Here is a 21,566-nt window from a genome sequence, read left to right as displayed (position 1 = left end):
TCTGTCACTGTGTGTAAAAGCAGGTGATGTTTCTCTCTTTATGGGGGCGAGTCAACACATTTTTATGTTTGAACAACAGTTACAAGCCTTATGATTATAAAAGTGCCATAACTGTATCCTGGATCCATACAGGTAGAAAAACTCCAAAGAGGCTCCAACAGCAAGAAACTACAGCAACTATAAATCAGTTGAATGACTGAATGTTTGGTGTTATTGGTGTGTGAAGCTGTCGTGTGTGCTGATAGATGGGAGCTCTTTATTCCACTGATGATGACATTATAAATAAGTGCTCATATGACTTTTGAATGCGTTACAATCAAATCTAAGTGATGCACATGACTTCCCTTGCCTCCCATCACCTCTATCACTCGAAAAGCAAAGCCTGTAACTCAAACACACACAGGCACTGCTTTCAAATAATTTCACACACACACACACACACACACACACACACACACACACACACACACACACACACACACACACACACACACACACACTCACAGGGGGATCTCCCCTCCGGTCTGCTGCTCTGCAGAGCTGCTGTAGTGTTTCTGATGGGATAATCTGTGCGTTGTGCTGCAGCCCATGTGAGGAAGGGATTACATATTTATTTGGGGAGTTTTCATCCCGCCTTTACCATCTGTCACCAGTAGTGTGGCCATGGGACATTTACAAGAGCTTTATAGTGGAGTGATAGGATGAGAGTGGGTGTAAGAGAGATTGTGTATGGGTGAGTGTGCATGAGTAACAGACTGAGGGAAAAAAAAAAAAGAGGAAGTAAGGAGTGGGAGCTACCAACGGTTACCTTCTTGAAAAACAAGCATATCCCAGGACCCAGCTGTAAACCCTCAGAGCATAAAACCACCTGCACTTTCACAAGTACCCAAAATCCCCCTTATCACCTGCTGTGGAGGAACATTCAGCAGAGTGAAGAGTCTGGTGCTTTCCAGTGAAGTCCAGCAGTAGTGTCTGGGACTTTTCCCATGCTCTCTGCTGGGCCACAGACGTTTCTTCTTATATCCTCCTTTTTGTCCCAGGGTGATTAAGAGCCAACTCAGCCCTGATGTCATAATCCGCATCCTTGTCACTTACATTATAGCTGCAGCTTGATGGGTGGTCTGGCTCAATCGGCTGGCTCTGCCTTCCTCAGGAAAGGGTGGGGAGAGGGGGTTCAAAACAAGTGAAATGATAAGTAACACATGAACAGATACATGAGTTACTCTTCTTCTGTTGTATTTCTGACAGAACAGTTGAACAATTTCTCTGGCTTATGATTTTTTTGTGAAAATATTTTGGGTTTTGGATTTGTAGTGCTAATGTCTTTTGACCACATCTGGATTGCCGGCTCTTGAACGAGCTTGCCTGATGTTCAGCTATGATCACCTGAAGCTAGTATAGATGTTACTGCAAGTTGTCTCTTTAGCTGAAAACATTTCCTCTGTCATACTGGATCAAATTCAGGGCCCATGTCACAAGATGACCAAACTCACCAGGAATGGCTCCCACTCTTTAACCTACTTGTTTTTCATTTGTGGCCTGTGCAATGTTGCTCTACAGTAAGGGGACCCATAATGATTCAGGAGCTTGACAAGGGCCCTGAAACATTCCAGGAGTTAAAGATTTCAGTCGTCTCAGGACTTCTAGAAGCACTAGTTGTCACATCATTAATTTGGTTGACATAACATTTTTTAGATAAGGTCTCCACACAAAATACTCAGGACAAAATACTCAGGTAGTAGATATTTTTCTCATAGTTTGTATAACCAAATACATTGGTTGACATCGTCATCTCACCACATTCTTTCTCTGCCGCAGAGCCTTCATCACAACCACCGGCTTTAAGACACACACTCCCTGAAACAACCTTTAAGTAGCTACAAACGCATTGCTGTTGGTTCCCACCTTACCCTACACTCAAGTAAAACTTTTATACCAAAAATATTTTCAATAAATAACTTTTTCTTAATCTGTTTAATTAGACTTTCAGTTGTGACTGAGACTGACTTAGTGTTGGCAAGTTCAGCCCATAATCTGGACTGTCTCTGCCAGACTGTGACTTCTTCAGCCCCTCTAGCAGCCCTGGCTACAGAGCAGAATAAGCTCATATTTTTACTACTTCTTTTAAATTCTGCCAGTTGCTCCACGACTCCATTTTAAAGTGTAACTGTTTCAACAGTCTAATTGAGTGATCTCTGCTGTTGTGAAGCCTAGAGACATACCAAGTTTAACAAGGACCTGTCTGTCACGCCTTTAATATTCACATTCCTCTGGTATTCTGCTTGTCTGATGCAGATTTGCAACTCTTCAAACTCTGTGTTCCTCTTTGTTTTTTGCACTGCATTAACACTAAAATTGCTTGTTAATTCTCAAACACATAGCTCAGTATGATTCAACTGTGGACCTCATTCACCTCATTCGATACAATGTTTGTGTAAAATATTGGTCATAGTTACTTTAAAGTCTTGAGCAGAGATACAAGCATTTAAATATCTGGTAAAATTTTGCAAACGACAGATAATAAATAATAAAAGTCTCCGGTCTGTGGACCCTAAACTTTTCACACTCACTCAGACGCCTGGGGTCCCCAGACATGAAGTCTGTGGTTCGTGACTACTCCTACTCCTGACTATAAAACGTAGACTCTGACACTCAGGCAGACTTGACCCAAAACTCACCCATGGCTCCGAGATGCAACTTGGTATCTTTTCAGAAGAAAAGAAAGAAGATAATCTTGTGTCTTATGACTGTTCTAGAAACAGTCTGATTAAATACCACAAGGCTGCCAGAGCAGCAAAAACAGAGCATCTTTCTGGCATCCGCACTGCTATTGGTATAGCTTTGCTTTATCTTGAAATAAGGAATAAGATTGTAAACTCCTCCTGATTCTCTTGTGTGTACTATTCATTCAATCTATAAAATTATTACTTTCATCAAAAGTTACCTTGCTTCAACTCCTGACCTCTCCTGGACCAAAACTGGATTTCTGATCACTTTTAGTCTGCTCAGAATTTCAGGAAACAGCTCTGGAGCTAAAGAAACTGGAAAGGTTTCATCCTGTTTATGCTGCTTTAAATCTTGTATAATGTTCATTATATGTACTCCCCTCGAGGTGTATCATTCAGAAACACAATGTCTCCTTTCATTGCCAGACTCATGATGATGTAACGCAAAGACATTATTTCTCTGAAGCCAAAGTGATATTACATGCTGGATGGAAACACATTTTTTAAAATGAATCCAAACAAAACTGTGTTTATTCTCTGGCTCGTTCAGGTCTTTCGAAGGGAAACCTTGGGTTTCTATAGTCTTAAACTTCATGCCAAACATTACAGTGTGATTTTTTTGCCTCCACGCTTCAATTTGATACAGTTATAGGAGCTGGTTTGAAATCCAGAGAAGAGTGTAGGATTGTTCACTTGTGCTTGGCTCAGCTGCAGTTGATTTTAAGGATCATTTTATCATTGTTTGCAACCCTTAAAATAGACTGGCACTTTCATGTATTTCATACCTTTGAAGCTAAAAGACAACTGTGCTTTTACTGCTGCTGCATTAAAGTTGTAGAATAGCTAATCCTGATTTGCAGAGGTCACTACTGAGGCTTTTAAAGGATCAGTTCACCCAGATCATAAAAAGACATGTATCTTCTCACTCACCTGAAGTGGTAGTCAAGCAGACAGTTTTGGTTTGGGTGGTATGGTGAGCCAGTCTGTTTGTTGGTCCACAATATTGGTTCATACATACATCAACGAAGCCCAGGGCATGATTTTGGGTGAGACTGAGTTTTCAAACTTCAACTAAGGATTTTAATTTTTTTTTTTTTTTCGTTGACAAGCTGCAGCCCAGCAGTAGCAGTGGTCACAGAAATGAAAACATCTTCACTGGATAAAACGATCATCAGTTGATATTGTATTTAAATTTCAGTGGTTAATTCCTTGCAGTACTAGCCTGTGTGAGAAGAAAATGGCTCCCAAACTGAATTAAGACATCAGGTGCTTTTTAAAGAAGAAGTGAAGTGTGAGTAACAGCTGAGCTCAGCTAATAATATGTTCTGTGATCAGTCCACACATGTGTCTGCTTTGACATTAACTGGAGAAATATTTACTATTTAATGTCTTCCTCCCTGTTTTCCATGAGATATGAACATTATTTATAAGGTAAATTGATTTGTTTTATTCTGGAAATCCTGTCAGCAGCTGCCTGAGTAACTCAGACATGCAGGAGCTGAATGCAAAATAAATCAATAAGTTTTCGGATATAATTTAAAGATGAGTTTGAGTTTCACTGTGACTCTATCATGGAACTCTTGAGATGCGTTGCCTAGATCAACAAAATGAAAGAAGGACAGAGCCACAGAGTCTCAGCTGAGATTTGAAAATGACTCGCAGCAGAGAGTTGGTTCAAAGAGAGTAGCACAATACTTTTGATACATTTATTTTAACATTTTGTTGAAAATCACGTCAGAATTTCAATTCTTTTTTTAATGTAAAATATCTTTCAAATCAGAGAAATCATGATACAAATCCAGTTCTTTCAGCACTGAGAGAGCACATGATCAGGCACATTCAGAACAGTTTATTTTAGCTGTCCAAAAAACAAATGTCTCTATCAAAGATAAAACCAAACTGAGCCCTCGATCAAATCCAATCCAGAATCTATTAATATGCAAAGAGACACAAGATGTCTCCTACTTCACTGAACAGTTCCTTGTCAGTGTATGTGCACTGCAAAACTAAGTTTTCACCTCACACTTGTTTAAACTGCCGAGAACAAATCAATCTGCAGGGGAATGCACACTGCCTGTATTCAGAAATTGTGCCTTAAAACAAGCTGCCAGTCCCCTACGTGATCTTGTGATGTCACACCTATACAGTGACCGCCCCCTCGGCCACGCCCACAGCACAACACACCCAGACACATCGTCCAACATTTTTAACTTGGCAGTGGGCTGCTGCCAAGGATTTGGTTTCTCCAAACATTTACCTGAAATCTGCTGTATTTTTGTCATTTTTCTTTTTGATCAATATCTGTTGAGGACTCTTACTGCTGTTTTGTCCGACCTCTGCAACAGTCTTTTATCTTGTTGTTTTAAGTTGCCGGTTTTTATCAGTAGTGTTGTTTTATGAGTTACACTTGGACTGAAATCCAGCTACACACAGCTGTGTGTGGGGACTGCAAAGTTGCTTACTCACAGTTAATGTATAGTATAATATCCAAGTCAGGGCTCTGAAAATCGGATAAGCTGCTTGATGGCTTTCTGAAGAGGGACTTTTCAACAAACAAATGGAGTTGGTCATTGAGTGGTGGCCCAGTCACTGAGAACTATTGTCTTAGAGCTAAGTCAAGCAAAGGAAATGTTGGTCAGCTGAAATCATACCTACTCTTCCAATCAAATGGTCACAGGGGGGAAAGAATATCTATACGTTATCTCTGCAGTACCTAAGCTGCAACAGTGCACTGAATGCACTCTACCTGGTAGTCTAAATGAATTAAAAATAAACACAAAAAGCTAGAATTTGTAGCATATTCATTTATGCCAGTTGTGATATGTTCACACTCAAAGCCTCAAGCGTCAAACAGGGAAGTTGAGTTAAGTTACATCTAGCAGATCTTGGAATCTTGCATGTTTTGGTTTGTTACCCGACAATCTGAAGTCGTCAGAAGTTAAACATGCAATGTAAGACATAGAAAGTCTATGACAGCCAGCCTCTCACTGCGCCTTCAAGTGAGGCCATTTAGAACAACAGGGATTGACAACATGTTGCACCAACTACTTCTTCGTATGCATAACCCAACCCTTGGTCCTGTTAGTTTCAGTGTCAGAGATTTGTGCCTCCAACACAGTGCAATGAAAATGAACAGAATTTTATTTATGGTGCTCAGAGCATCAAAAAAAAATTATCGACCACATTTCCATGTAAATCAGTTACTCAGAGTGTGAATGTGCATGTCTGCAACCTCACACCTTGCAGAGTATCTGCGATCCAAAAGCAATTACTTTCCATATACCATCACAGCAGTGTAGTGTTCTGTTATTTACAGGAAATCTAACAGGTGATTGTGACCATTTTTGTTATCTGATAGATTTTATCCTTTTCACAGATGCACTGTGTATGCATACTGCGCTGCACATATTTAAGGAATCCATGCACCCTTCTCCTCATGAGTTCCTGATACTTGTGCCCTGCAGCTACCAAATCTCAGCTGAATCCTGTGACTCCTCTTTTCTTTTGCTCTTCCCTCCTTCTCTCGGGCTCAGAGCAAAGCATGAGTCATCTTAATGTGTTTTTCTGTCTTGCTAGTGAGAAACTGATACTCAGGTCTAAGCTGTGTGAACAGGAGGAAAAGATGCCCTAAAAACAGTACCTGCACCTCGATGTGCTTATCTCCGATATGGTCCCAAAATGAGAAGAGGAACAGATTAGCCAGGGGCAATATCTTTGATGGCCTCTCCTGTGTCTAATTAAAAAGGTTATCGTTTTAGTGAGTACATAAAAAGCAGTGACTGAAGTGATTTTCATTCTGAGCTGTGCCAGCTCTATGGGACAATCACAACACTTTCAAGAACTCACATTTTCTTTTGATCTCGTTTCAGCTCAACTCAGCTCCTCAAGGATCTAAATGCAGCATAAAAACCTAGAGAGAGAAGACTAACACAGGTTGTAAATGTGATAAATGAGAGGAAAGATAAAGTGAGGGCCACATAAATGGATAAAAGAAAGCTCTGGTAATCTATCTCAGTGTCTGGAAGTATCCTTTTGCCAAGTGTGACATGAGCCAGTGGGTGTCAAGATGGTTACAGCGTGCTGATTCACAGAGGGCACGGATTGGAAACCACTAAACCAGCAGGGCCGCTGATTGATGGCGCCGAAAATCTATGCAAGCGCATTCATATGTTTCCCCATGCAGCAGCTGTCCCATATTAATCTAATGTAATGAACAATAAACACCCCATCATGATCGGAATTGCAATTTAAAAGTCTCAGAGATCTGTTCTAAGACGAATTGCAACCACATGTACCCCTGCCCGTAAGAGAGGGGAGAGCTACAGGAAACAATGAGTTTCCCCATAAAATCTTTTTTTCTTTTTTTTTCCTCTGGACATATGCTTTTGTCACTGTGTGGCTCTGGAGAGCCAGTCAGTTAGTCAGTTAGTGCATCACTTTGGTTGATGACTGTAACAACTGCCATGAAAGATTGTGCATGAACTATTCATGAATTCAACTGATTTTAGTGATGATTTTAGTCATGGAAACATGGAGGAAACAGCTAGAATCCACCTACCAGCATTTCTAAAGGTCTCTAACAGAGTTGTGAAGTGGGAGGGAGAACTGGTTCTCAAAGAGATTGTGGGTCCAATGCACTAAGGCATTTAGCAAATTTGTTTAATGGTTTCCACTGAGTTTGCAGCCACAATCTGTGTGTATTCAGGGTCTGATTTATTAAGACAGCAAGTCATTACACAGTCAGCTCTGAGACTGTGCTGGGTGCTGAACCTCTGAGATGCATGCTGTGAATGATGGAGAGCTTCATAGGCCACTTCAGAGGTGGGGTCTCTATATGATCAGTAAGTTCAGAGGAGAAACCATAATTTAGGGATCTTGGTGGCAGATCAGCTCCACCTGAGAAAAACTGTTCCTATTACTCAAAATAATATTCATTTAATTATTACATAATAATCTTTAGCATGTATCTAAACATGGTAAACAAAATGAGATGAAATATAAGACAAAACAAAAACACACAAAATATACACAAGGTGCACACAGCACGCCAAACCAGAGGAAAGAAAGGAAAAAAAGACGGAGAGAAAGATGGAGCAGGTCCAGCAGAGTGGAGCAGGTGGAGGTGGAGATGATGTTGATATGGATGTTAATACTGAGGTAAAAGCAGCCAAACTCTCACTTAAATGTTTTAACAAAACAAAGACAAGTTTAGCTGCAGACTGTAGTGATTTTTCAGTAAGAATTCAAGTTTGGTGAACACAAACCACAGTTACCCATCCACTGTTCTTTTGTGTTACAGTAATCACAAATTATCTTCATTGCACCTTGGGAGTCGTAGTTAACATCTCCCCTGAAAGTGTTATTTTCACAAACTTGATATTTTCTAAAAAAAAAAAAAAAAAAAAAGAAAGCTGTTCATCACATGGATTGATGATTAAACCAGCAGAGTGCCATGCTGATCGAAGCTGTAGAACGCTCCAGCTGTGAATCATCCAACACTAAATGGAAATTTGACTTTTGGAGCCACGGGCTCCTGAAATAGCTAAATAGAAAATGTTAGCATGATAGCACCCTAAATTAAGATGGTTTACAATTTAAACATTATAAATGCTAAACATGAACAATTTAGCACTGTCATAGCCCTGTCAGTGTTAACATTTAGCTCAAAGTGCTACTGTGCAACTTCACTGTGCAACAGAGTTTTTTTCTGATAATACAGAAAAAATATAGCACTGTATACACACCAGACAATATGTGGACCTTACTGAAATACCAGCTCAGATCCTTCCATATCCACAGTGATACCACACTGAAGCCCATCACTCCTCACCAGCACATTTTGCCGCAGCGTATCAGACATGGAAACGGTATTTTCAGTTCCCGAGCAGCAGAGACAATAAGGCATTTCTTTGCAACAATCCAGCCCAGGGCCGAGCAGCTCTGAGAGATATTAAAGCAGAGTGACAGATCTAATTATCACCTCCCCACTTCTTCTGCTCCAACTCTGATGAAAAGTACTACATTACACCAGACATCCTGTGCCCTCAAACTAACTTTCACCTTTGCTAATAACTAAGAGTGTAGTTATCTGGAATACCTGCTGAGGGCATGTCTCAGAATAGACGGAAAGGGATTTGCAATAAGGCTGGATTTATGAAAGAAGGAGACCATCATTATTCCAATGCTTGCTTCAGTAACTGTGAAAATGCCCCCTACCCACTATCTCTCACCTTTCTCCCTTCTTTTTTTTCCCATTGTCTCTTCTTCACATTACACAATGATCCAGAGTCACTTTTTCAAAAAATCTGACAGTTTCCTGCAGTTTCTCCACCTCTTGTCCTGTTTCTGGATCTGTCTGAGGTTCTGCTGTTACTCATATTACAAATGGCCTTGTGATGGTTCTCCAGAGGCTATGCTGAAAAGGGGGTTTTGTTTGCATACACGCGCTGAGCAGCACTCTCAGACAATACCAACCGTAGGAGACCCATTCTGCTGACCTCCCCGCCACTCGGCATCTGCTGCCAGATTCCCTTTCACTTCCATACAAATCACTTAAAAAGAGTTGGCAGGCCCCATTCTGCTGGCAGGATGTTATGTCGCCCCTGTGGATTGGTATATTTGTGCACAGCTCACACCTTGCTGTGCTATTACTCTGCTAAACTGCTATTTGTTGTTTCTTTTTGTCTCACTTCTCTGCCAGTATTCATGGTGTTTCATTGGGCTAATGGACTGTGTGTGTGTGTGTATGTGTGTGTTTGTGTGTGCTTACATATGCATCCCTGTTAGACATACGTAATTCTTTTCAAGCGGTGGTTGTCGTGGTAACCTTGGTCAAGTCTGGTCTCCAGCTGCTGTCAAAGACTGAAGCATGCTGGGACATGTGGCGATGAGGGTTTCGTTAATCATCAGCCACCATGTCAGATCCGCAGCCACATGATGGCTGATGGTTGCAGTCTGTCGATTTTAAAACCATGAAACACGTTAATTTTTATACAGAGACAGAATGTCCCAGCTAAAATGGTGACAAACTAGTAAACATGTCAAATATGTATGTGAATTTGTTTCATCTTGATTATTAACCAACACCTCACTGTGTGTAAACTGAAGATGAATGTGTGTGGGTGTGAGAACAACACATGGCAGAGATTGTTCACGTGGAAAGTGATTTCCATCATGTGTGTTTGTACTTGAACCTAAGAGAATAATAACAAACCCATGTATGTGGTGACATGCAGGGAGGAAACTCACCTTTTTGTGCATCTGTGATGAGCTTTGTTTTTGTCTGATCCTAGTTTCCTTCTATTTTTTTTTTTTTTGGTTATTCTTTTACCTTAAACCTCTGCCTCCTCTGTCCCCTCTTGCCCTCTGTGACCACATATACTGTGTTTGTTTGATTTTTATTTTTACAGTTTCACACAGTCCAAAGAGACGTTTTCAAATCTGAAATCTGAAATCTGTCAGAAAATTGTGGAGCTGTTTGCTGTGATTAAAACAAGCATTCGATTACAAAAATACTGTATGCTCAGATTAATTTTCTATCGATCAACTAATCAGTTACTTGACATATTATTTCAGAGTTGCAGTACAAGACTTAAACTGTAATTGATTTCATTTATGGTTGATGAAATTAAAATATTGTTGTTGTTACCTTAGAAAAATGTTTTATCCATATGCCATATCTAATAGACTGCTACCTATTAGTGTCTGAGACAAATGTTTGATTGAATTTGTTGTTACAAGGTCACCTTTATTTGGAGTTACACAAGTCTTTAATTTACATCATTACCTGCAGTAAATTTATATATATATATATATATATATATATATATATATATATATATATATATATATATATATATATATATATATATATATACAAACTATGAAAGGGAGACTGTCAACTTTGATTAGTGAGTCAAATATTTTCCTACCACAGAGGTACAACAATGCAACATTACTTCCACTTAAAGAACAGTCATTATTCACACGGACACACGAGGACGTTAGTCTGGGAAAATGCAAACATAGTGCAGGTCGATTTAAGTGCTTCAGCAAAAGACCAGTGCTGCCATTTTTCCAATGACAACAGTCTTATGAAAACTCTTCATTTATTAAAAACATATGTGGTGTCAGAATTCGACATTAATGTACTGTATCCATCCAAATATCTGCAGCCTCTATTCTTGCGCAAACACCAGATAGCATTCATGGTTGAGCAAAACTAAACAGGACAGAGCAGAGTTAACGTGCTGATGGCGCTCGAGGCATTAGCCAATGATGGTCCCTTAAGCCAAGAAAATATGGATGGAATTAACATAAAACATGTAACCTGTCAGAAAGGCAGTATATCAGCTGAAGTTGTATGCATAGTCCCCCTCTGATACCAGCTGAACTGCAGCAAACCGCATTTTCTGAGTAAGTTATGTAATGCAGTTTTATGTACAGACTCGGAGATGAACCTCAGTCATGCTGCAGAGAAGACTGCAGGCCAAAAAAGGCTTTCTTATTTAAAGGTTAAGGCTGACAGAGTGGTGGCTGCATTATTAAAACAGGAAGTAAAAGGTATTGTACAAAGGAAGGATGTTCTAGCAGTGCATTCATGTAGCACCAACATCAAGCCAGGCGAGGAAGTGCACTTTACTTCAGGGCTTTCCTCTAGTGCGTATCTACAAGGTTACATGACATAGCTACGTTAATGCCCGGCCTGATGTTTCTTCCTGAAACTTGTCTGGCCAGCGTTCAGTCACCGCTCTTCTTACAGCCGTATCCCGTGCGTGACTAAAAACTGCTACATCTCAGTGCGATGACATCATCCCTACGGAGAACTTAAGACTCGACCGTCTTGTTGTTGTGTTGTCTCTCTTGATTTCAAGTCGTGTGCTGTTACTAATCATCTTTAATCTAATTTATCAAAATGAATAAAAATGAAATGGAATCCTTTTCTAATAGAATATTTTTTGTGTCAAACTGATTTATCAACCAACACTGATGAATGCAATAAGGAAGCTAATCTCAGTTGTTTGATATGTCTTGAAAGTCGTCTTCCATTGGCCTGAATCAGCTTGGCTTCTTTAAAACTCTGAATCCAGATTTTTACAATTGTCTGCAGAGGTGATACATGAAACCAAATGTGGTTAGCCTCTCATTGTGCTATGAGCACTTTCCACCAACTGTCTTCACCTCAAATGTGCACACCATGTGTGTGTCTACGGTCTCATTTAGCAAACTAACCCTTGAGGTTGTGGTCCTGATTTCATTTTGATCAACATCCCAGGCAGGCTTGAGTATTTGTTATGGTTACATGGTTGGTGTCATTAAAAGTGATGGGAAAATGGGGACATGTAAATATTACTACCTGCAGGATTTAGTAGGCTTATGCTTTAAACATAAACAAAGGATGTACAATATCATGCGGTCAGTTGTTTAATACTCATTCATCTGCTGCGTCCTGTTCACAACAGGACGGTATCTGTGGAATGTCATCACATCCCTAAATGACTTGTAAATGCATTTTAACAACTACAATTTCCTGCTTTTCCCAATAAAAGCAGTAAAGGTTTCTTTATACAGTATTTCATTACTGCAATGGCTGATCATTTAAAGTAACTAAACATGAAACAACGTGATAGAAAAAGTGCAAAACTGACACTGACTTTGATGAACTCAAACACTTAAATACAGTTTTCAGGTCTGTGTAATTTACATTTCAGAGGGAACTGTCGTGCGTTTTACTCCACTACACTGATCTGATAACTATTACTATTACTTTTGAGATTCAGCTTTTATAAATAAAACATATAATGAGTTTTGAAATTTAAAAATGGGAGGTAGTTTCACAGATCAAACAACCTATCAGCATATAAAGTAGCTACAATTAAAACGAGTTCCACCTCCACCAGCTAGAAATGTAAAATGCTGCATATAGGTTTATGAAACACTCACATCTAGTCATTGTTACATTTTGCTTGAATACTATTTCAAGTACATTTTGCTGATACTATTTATACATACATAAATATTAATTAATTAATTGATTAATTATTGTTATGAATTAATTCAGAGGAAAATACAGTATAGAGTTAGATGACAAAATGAATACCAATCTCACATCTGTCTATTTAATATAGAGCTGCCGTCAGCAGCCATTCAGTACAAAGACTGATTAACCAACCGAATATAACTTGTTAAATAGTAAACTTTGTGCCTTGTGCTGAGGTGTTTGATAGAGCAAGGCTTTATGTTTTCTGTTTCTAATCTTTTGCTGTGATCATATCATATTGAAGAAAACCATCATTTTGAACGGTGGAGCTGGAGAAACTGTTCACATCAGCCTCTGACTTGAAATTCCAGGCCTGAGACATCAGGAATTTGTGACAGTGACAGTACCTCCCAGTCTCTGAAAAGAACTGAAAACATGTCAGCAAACTATTGGCAGAATGGCTGCAATTATGCTCCCACGGGCAATGACATCAAAATAAAATGCAATAGAAACACTATTACAACTGATTCAGCTACTTTTATCGGCGCTTTACACAGTTTGTGTCTGGTTTCATTTGGTCATGAACCACTACTGATGCGTAATACAACAAAAGTAGCTAATTTAGGCTAATCTGTTGTGACTCTCTGCCAGAAAGCAAATAGCATAAGCAATGTCAAACTCCTCCTTTAAGGAAAAAGCTCTTAATACTTCTTCCATCTCTGTCATTATGAACTCCTGGATTTCAATTTGTAGACTATTGTTAATATTCCATTAATTCATATATTTAGTTTACCCTGTCCTTCACAGTGCTGTTATCTGAGAGCCTGCAGCTTCAGGCCCAGAGTTAACGCAGTGGTGTCTGAGATTGAGGGCTGTGTGGTCACCACGGATACGTGATGACAGCTCAAGTCAGAGGCCTTACTCTTCAGGGGTCACCCAGTCTGTTTGCCAGGGGCCTGAGGCACATAAGGAAGTATGGAAGGTGAAAGAGTGAGTGCTGAGAGTAAAGAATGTGACCACTTGCTCTGTGAAGCGCTGGATCCATACTTAGCCTCACATTGAGGCCTATCGCTTTTATTCTTTAAACAACAAAGATATACAGTATAATAATGAATTGAATTCATTTAATTACCAGTAGGCCTATTGGCCTATAGGATACCTACTAAAGGATAAAATGTCATATAGGTTAATACATCTTTCTCGTACATAACCTCATTTTTGTTTATCTCTCCTGGTCACTTCTCCACCTTATGCTCCATAAATACTCCGTGTCTTGGCACCTCAGTGCGGGAGTGACAGCGTTAACAGCGCTCTGCCAGAGTCTCCACCTTTTATGTAAATGCTAGTGTGAGTGAGTGGGACCCGGGCGGAGAGAGCGCTCAGTGAATGGGGGGGGAGTTGCCTTCACGGATGTGTGCCTGCGCTCGCAAGACGGAGGTGTGGGTCTCTCTTTCCAGTGTTTGCATCTCTTCGGAGGAGAGAAGCGATAGGCCACCTTCGGATGCGAATGTGCAATCATGTCACGAGCGCTGGGGCTGTGCAACGAGAGCATCTGAGTAATCCACACAGGCGATAAGCGGACTCTGAAGGAATAAAGCAATGGGTGGCCAGATAACGCGAAATGCCTTTTACGGTAAGACATAAATATTTGCGGTTGTGGTTTCTGGTTGTGTATACTAAAATGTACGCCGTACTGTTCAGGCCTAAACGTTCAGCTTTGTATTTTGGTGTGGTTAAATGTATAATTCATTGACGACTCTTAGCTATGCTGCCTGTACAGGCTCTGTTATCAGGTACCATATTGCTACTATAGCCTATTCTTTGGTCACAGTTACGTCACTCCGGTAATTAGAAGAGAGGTCTCGAGACGCGCAGCTGTGTTCACTTGTCTTTTGATTAACAAACCGGATGTAACCACCTCTAACACGGACCCGTGTCTCATATTAAACTCGCCATAAAGTGTTTACATTGTGTGCGGCCAGGAGCACGAACATGTCACATTCCGTGAAGGATGGGAAGTTGTGGGGTTTCCCTGTGCTCTGTGCCGTGGCTTCCCCTCATTAATATAAAGAGACACAGTGTGTGCAGCTGGGCTTCAGGAAATCGATCCATTGATTTCCGTTATGCATTGTGTCTTCCTGTATGCTAACAGTACGGTCGAAGCATCCATCTCACATGATGATTTGTGACTATGAAACAACAACAAAAAACACAGCTAACTGAGCGTTTGATAGTTTGTTTTCATCTTGATATAGCGTGGTGTTGACCTTTTAACAGTTTGTGTTTAGCTGTGTCTGAATACAACACTCCATAGGTTTTTAGGCCTGTTGAAGAGCTCTTAGTGAGCTCTCTGTGGGTTTAATGTCAGTTAATAAACACAGTGTAGCTGCTGTGTAGGTTCATGGGTAAATGTAGGCCAGCTTCAGGCCTTGTGTGTCTGGTTTGATGCTTCCAGTGGTGACAGTAATACCCATCAAGTTTTTTTGTACACACACACATACACACACACACACACACACACACATATATATATATATACATAATACGCAGTATGCAACATAGGAAGAATGTCACACAGGAGATGAACAGTGCCAATAGTAGGATTTTAAGCTCACTCCATAACTCTGCAGAATTATTATTAGCATGTTATTGTGATTTTATATCAGTAGGAACCTGTGGGGAGTTAAGCCAAGTCTCTGCTCCTCCAGCCTCTCCTGGTTTTGACCACCTAATCGTTCTAATTAAAGCCCCAAGATTAATCCAATTAGTTAAAGACGGGCAGACTAAGACAGCAGGAAGAGGAGACTATAGCACCTTCTCTCTGAGATCAAGGTCAAACACCTCATGAAGTTACTCTTTATAATATGTGCAGTCAAAATAAAATGTGCCCTGATTCATTACCTGATGGCTCACCATGTAAATAAGATTAAAATACTGCTTTGCAAACTAACAAAATTTAGCTGACTTCTCGCTGCAGAGTGATATGACTGGAGGTGAAACATCCATAGCAACAGACAGTTATTCATAAATGTGACCAGTTATTCATAAACAACAGGCTGTTGACCCACTTAATAAACCAGTTAGAGATAAATATTCAGTAAAGCCGCATAGTAATCACTCCTAACTTATATTCAGAATAAGTTGTGCTCACAAGTAAAGAAAAAGAGCCTGTCAATTCCAATGGGAAGGGTGAGAAGGTTAAACTGAATCGAATATTGAAGTACAATTGTTGCTATGGAGACCCACAGCCATTGATAGAGAGCATTTGATTGCTTCTGCTGCTTCTTTCTCTCTTTCATGTAAATTTAAGAAATCAGAGAATCATAATTGAACCTTTCTGCTGATGTATTCCTCCATACATGTGCTTTGAGGAAACGCAACTAAACTGAAGGACTTAGGACTAAACGTTCCTAAATTGAAATACTTATTATTTATATTTAGGTATAAGATAGGTGTCAAGTACTGAGGAATGGATTATGCTTTCTAAAGTTGCACCTCTGTAAGCTGTTGTTCTCAGGTGGGAAGCACCAGAGCACATCCAAACAGTGTTTGCTGAGTCGGTTGCATAATTGAGTCTGCCGAGTGTGTGGGAGCTCCACTTCTGTGCTCCCGATTGACTGAAAGTGGGCCAGTGTCTGAGGCTGCACAGGCTGATTCGATGGAGCGTCTGGCTCCATTCGAAGTGAATTGGATTCAGTATCCAAATGCAAAGTTATGCCGAGCTGAAGAGATGCCATATAACAAAGTGAAGTTTCTTGACTTCTAAGAACTGATCAGATCTCAGTAACGTCATGGGATGTGCCTCAGGTTATTGATTGCCAAGTAAAGGGAATGGATAGTTAATACAGCATGCAAGCCACCAGCCACTGTTGAAAATATTTTCTGTTTATTCTTCTTCTGCCTTTTTCTTTGTGTGTATGAGAGAAAGAGCGAGAAAGCTAGAGCTTTAATCAGACCTCAACTGTTGCTATGGAGTGACAGAAACATATGTCTCAGGGTCAAGTGGTGTTGTTAAGAGCATGTGTCACTGTCATCCATGTAATTCTTACTTCTTCTCACTTAAGGCAGCAAGTTCTGGAGTAACTGTCTGTCACCTACATCAACACACAGGGCATAGATCCCCTCACATGTACACATGTGCAGCCCTAACCAGCCTGTTTGTCTGTTTGTCTAACTATTCAAAATGTTTGTGCGTGTGTGTGTGTGTCTGCAGCAGCTCTTTCATCCTCATCCTCATGACAGGTCACCTTCAAGGCAGCGCCCACATAATGACTTCCAGTCAGTGCTGAATAGCATCTTGCCTCCTTTCAGTCAATATACACTGCATATCATTACGCCTCTCCACCAGCCTGCTCTCTTTCACTGCCAAAGAAGCATCATTGGGTTACACTGTGCTGCACTGTATGCAGCCTTGCAATATTATTACTTATTGATCGCTGTTGTGTAATCCTGCTCGCAAAGACAATGTGATAACAGCAGGAAGACTAGTGGGCTGTAGTGGCTGACGTCAGGCAGACTTGATCCTCTCCGCTGTCTCACCTGTCACTACCAGGTCATCACGGTGTGAATTATTGATAGCAGAGTGTCTCTACAGTAGGGTAAGCCCAGGATAGGAAACTAGAACATATTCCTGTAGGTAGTATGAACTAGTTTATTTATTTAATTTTTTAAGTTATTTTTTTGTGGCTTTTCTGCTTTATTTGACAGCAACAGCGGAGAGAGACAGGGAAAGGCAGGGGGAGAGAGAGAGATAGAGAGAGAGAGAGCCTTAGTATAAGGTACACACTTAACCAGATGACCATTTCTTATTTTCAGAAAAATGCCAAACAGTTGCTGGTTGCAGCTTCTCCAATGTGAGAATTTACAGCTTTTCTTAGACTTGTATTATTGTTAAACATTTTTTGAGACATGGGCTCAGGGAAGAAGTGATGGACTTTTTTCTCTCCTACTATAGTAATTGGAAAATCGTTCAACAGCTTACTTGATAATGAAAATAATAATTAGTTAATATCGGATATTGGTCCAATACTGACTCAAATAGCTGGACCGATTTATGGGGCTGATCTATTCAGTTCAGTTCTGTGTTATTCTATGCTTAAGTTTAAGTGCACGTACTATGTCATGCGTTAGCAGCGTGGGACAGTTTGCTAGAAGGAGAGCTAGCATGGCATGGAGAGAGCTAAAATCCAAGGGTCAGGATTTTAGAGGTGTTTCAGGCTGTTGCCTCAATCAGTTTACAATCATGTTGTACTCACTCTGTTATTCTGTTTATGTTTCTCTAACACTCTTACAATTATTCTATTCTATTATTCAATTATTTTTTCTCAATCCATGTTAAGCTACTGTGCATGCAACTTTACAGTTCTTGCACATTTGACTTTTTACATTAAAGTCTTCCTTAACATTGATTAATGAAGAAACAGCAATGGAGTGTAGACTGGACTTAATTGGTGAATGAAACTAGTATTTTTGCTAAAAAGAGGAATTCAGAGCAGCAGAGTGGTGACTATTGCATGACACTCTTGTTATATTAATGCTGTGTACCTGCATATTATGCTGAATTTACAGTGCAAGCCATTGTTGTAGGCTCAAAGCCTTTTCATGGTTTTTATTAGCAACCAACAGCCATTATTTGAAAACCGGCTTTTATATGAGAATTTATGGTAGCTAACTACACATCTGCTTCCCTATAAATAAAGACAGAAAATTGGATGGAGATTGCTACAGCTGTACATGTTTTTGTAAGGAGATTTACAGACATAAGATCTCTTAAATTACCATTTTATTTCCATTATTGTGAAAAATCTAAGATAATCTAAGATAAACTAAGATAGCGGTCCCTACAGCCCGCCCCTGCAGCCTCTGTGTCACTGAAAATTATGTCAGTTGAACAGATACATCGCTCACTACTGAGGGCAAGACCGAAAAACCCTTGGGCTGATTGAATAAAATGAATAAAATGTAATTTAGTCTGTTTATGAGGCTATTACAGTGTACCATAAGGTGAAAAGCAGCCACAAAATAGCATATCCTAGCTAATCTAGAGTAAGGAGTTTTAAATTACAGGATCACCTGATGCTGCTCTGACTGGTGTCATTATGGAAAGTCCCACCATGCAACATTACCATGGGTACGAGTCATTTATCAGTGCAACAGCACTGACCCAATAGATGTGTCATGATGTTGCCTAGCAGCACGTCAGGCCCTTTCATTACCACCATCATAAAGAGTGATGAGTCTGTAATGAGTTCCTGGTACCTGTCCTCAGGTAGAATAGCAGCCACAGCTACAGTTACTATCACTGCCACAGCAGTGTTAGTCTCCCTGTCATTGAGCCGTGCACAGACTATTGGGTTTCACACACACTGCCTGTATCTGTGTAGCATCTGTCACACATGTATAAATGCACATGCAAGGAACTTTGTAGATCAGTTAGAAGAGGAAATGTAATACCCTGTGAACTACACTGGAAAAGGCACCGTACATAAGCTGTGAGCTTCTGCTGGTGCATATAGCACATGAAGCCATCTTGGCTGAGCTGCGTTTTTAAGCATCTAAACCTAAATGATAATGTTTGTAATTAATCATAGCTATTATTGCATGATTCATTTCACAGTTGGTGTTACATCAGACTGAAATGCTTTTTTTGTCATGAGTCAGTGGGATTGAATACATCATCCAGACTGCTGCTATGTAAACATCATTAAGACGCTGTTTGTCACTGCCCTCCAGGCTTGTTGGCGGTGTTGTAAATGACACTGTCAGCGGATTTACTGAGAGCAAAATCAAATAAAGAACATAAGCAAGAAGAGTAACGTTTTACACTGGTAACCTTTGAAAAAGATCATCTGAATGCTTTTATTTCTCCTGAGTCGATAATGATTGCAGTTTTTCCAACAGAACAGAGAACAGTCCACCTGACATGAAAATAATACAGAATCTGTTTTCCTAGCAGATTGTTTTGTTGATGGATCAGAAGTGCAGCAGTACATTAACAATAATTTACACCAATGGCTAGATCCGCACCCAGTGAAAGATTTCACATGAAATGCAAACATATACGGATTTGTTATTTCACGTTACACCCTACGTGCTCACATGTTCTCATGATTGCTGATGGCTTAAAGATTTAATATGCGAGGCGCAAATCACAAATCCACACAAGCTGTGTATATGTGTGTGCCTGTGTTTTTGCTAAAGTCTCCGAGGATGAGTGTTAAGCCAGGCTTTACATAGCAACAAGTACAGGAAGTGGGTTGATATGTGGGCTACCTGTGCTTCATAAGCACTGATAGGCTGTTGTGACTGAATGCTACCGACTCATCATGTTTCAGTGGTGCTAAAATAATGGTTATATATGGTGGAGATTTGGGTCAATGGTATCTGCAAAAACTAGTCCAGGTTTGTTTCAGTGTGTCTAGGAGACACATGGGCGGGGTTTGCTGCTAACAGCAGAGTTTGACAAAAAGTTTAGATCACCAAAGAAACAAAAACAGTTTAATTTACTTTATCTTTATTTGTAAATGTATATAGTATTACACAGTGTTACAACCGTTAGTTTATGAGAACAGTTGTTAGCGTTTAGCTTTTACAGTTGTTCCCCAGAAGCAGGAAGTAATTTACCTACCAAATACAGAGCAAATATTTGAATACTCTTCTTGCACCTGTAAAATCCTGTTTGCATGGTAAACCAATTAGCTGATGGCTGAGGAGTAACACACACTACACAGAACTGCACAGAAGAACACACACGCACAGCTCACCTCTCGCTCAGTGTCGTCAGCCAAATGAAATGGTGAGAGATTAGCTTACTGCTCCACAGAGATGTTCACTGGGGTATGACAGGTATTAGCCACACACAAGCCTGTGTTTTGTGATGAGGGATTGGAGCTGTTGTGTGCGCGCGTGTTGTTATTAGTGGGATAAAGACCTACACTCCGGGGCAGAGGAATACAAGCTTTTCACCCTGGTTGTTCATAATAAGACATCCTTGACCTTTGGCAAAATGGCTCCTGTGAGGCTGTTAAAACTGCTTTTGCCCAGATAACACAGGCATAAAGCTGTGTGCACAAACAGGGGTTTATAAGAGGCAGCTGTCAGATTGATGTTAACAGGAGCCGGTTTCGAGCTGTTTACATCAAGGGGTCACATCTCGGGCTCTGAGGACATGAGCATACTCCAGGATTTGTGCTGCTGAGGTAATTGGAGGACTGGGACCAGCCGTTAGACTCGAGGCTGCTTTGGTGTTTCTAATAACCTACAGCTACAACGTGGGATTTAAGAGTACAGTACATACTGAATCTTCAACACCAGGATTCCTGTGTGGGAAAATTGTTCTCCCATCCATGAAAAAAAACTATTTTGCTCAAATTTCAGCAAAGTAAATACAAAGCTTAACTCATATTTTACTGTCACATGCTCAGAAATACTTTAGGCCTCAGGCAAAACAGCATACGGGGCGGTGTGTTGCCACATGGTACCTGTGTGAAGGTAAAATATGACCCAAGAAGTCTAGTTTGAAGGCGTATCAGTTTTTACTCCTCTAAGGCAAGACTTAGGGAAGAAGAACTGTGGGAAGTTTTCATTTGGCAATTATCTTCTCCTACACCTCAGCATTTTTTAGCTGAACAGATCACTGACATATTAACTTTAAAGTTGTTAAAATGTTCCACTTGTTAGTTGCTTATTCTGTCTGCCGTTTGATCCTGGACAGGTAGTATACAACTGGTTTATCAGAGCCTGCTGCAGCTGGAAATGAGGTTGAGAGCAGTGAGAGTGAAGCAAAGTAGTAAAGTTGAGAGCTATAATTGTCTAAGTGCAGCACACTGACTGCATTGCAAGCTCAATGAGGAGATTTTTTT

The 21,566-nt window shown here is 40.2% G+C and overlaps 1 protein-coding gene across 1 annotated transcript in view; it reads left to right on the top strand.

The window, feature by feature from the left end:
• Positions 1-14,152: 14,152 nt before the first annotated feature.
• The window catches only part of neurl1aa (neuralized E3 ubiquitin protein ligase 1Aa), a 40,040-nt gene continuing 32,626 nt past the window's right edge, over positions 14,153-21,566 (top strand). Inside the window, exon 1 of the mRNA XM_041035535.1 lies at positions 14,153-14,338. Coding sequence (XP_040891469.1) covers positions 14,305-14,338 — 34 coding nt within the window. The 5' untranslated portion in view covers positions 14,153-14,304. The remainder of the gene's footprint in view (positions 14,339-21,566) is intronic.

Source organism: Toxotes jaculatrix, chromosome 4 (assembly GCF_017976425.1).
Source record: "Toxotes jaculatrix isolate fToxJac2 chromosome 4, fToxJac2.pri, whole genome shotgun sequence".
NCBI lineage: Eukaryota > Metazoa > Chordata > Actinopteri > Toxotidae > Toxotes > Toxotes jaculatrix.
Note: the sequence above shows the minus strand (reverse complement) of the source record. Positions and strands in the feature narration are given on the sequence as shown.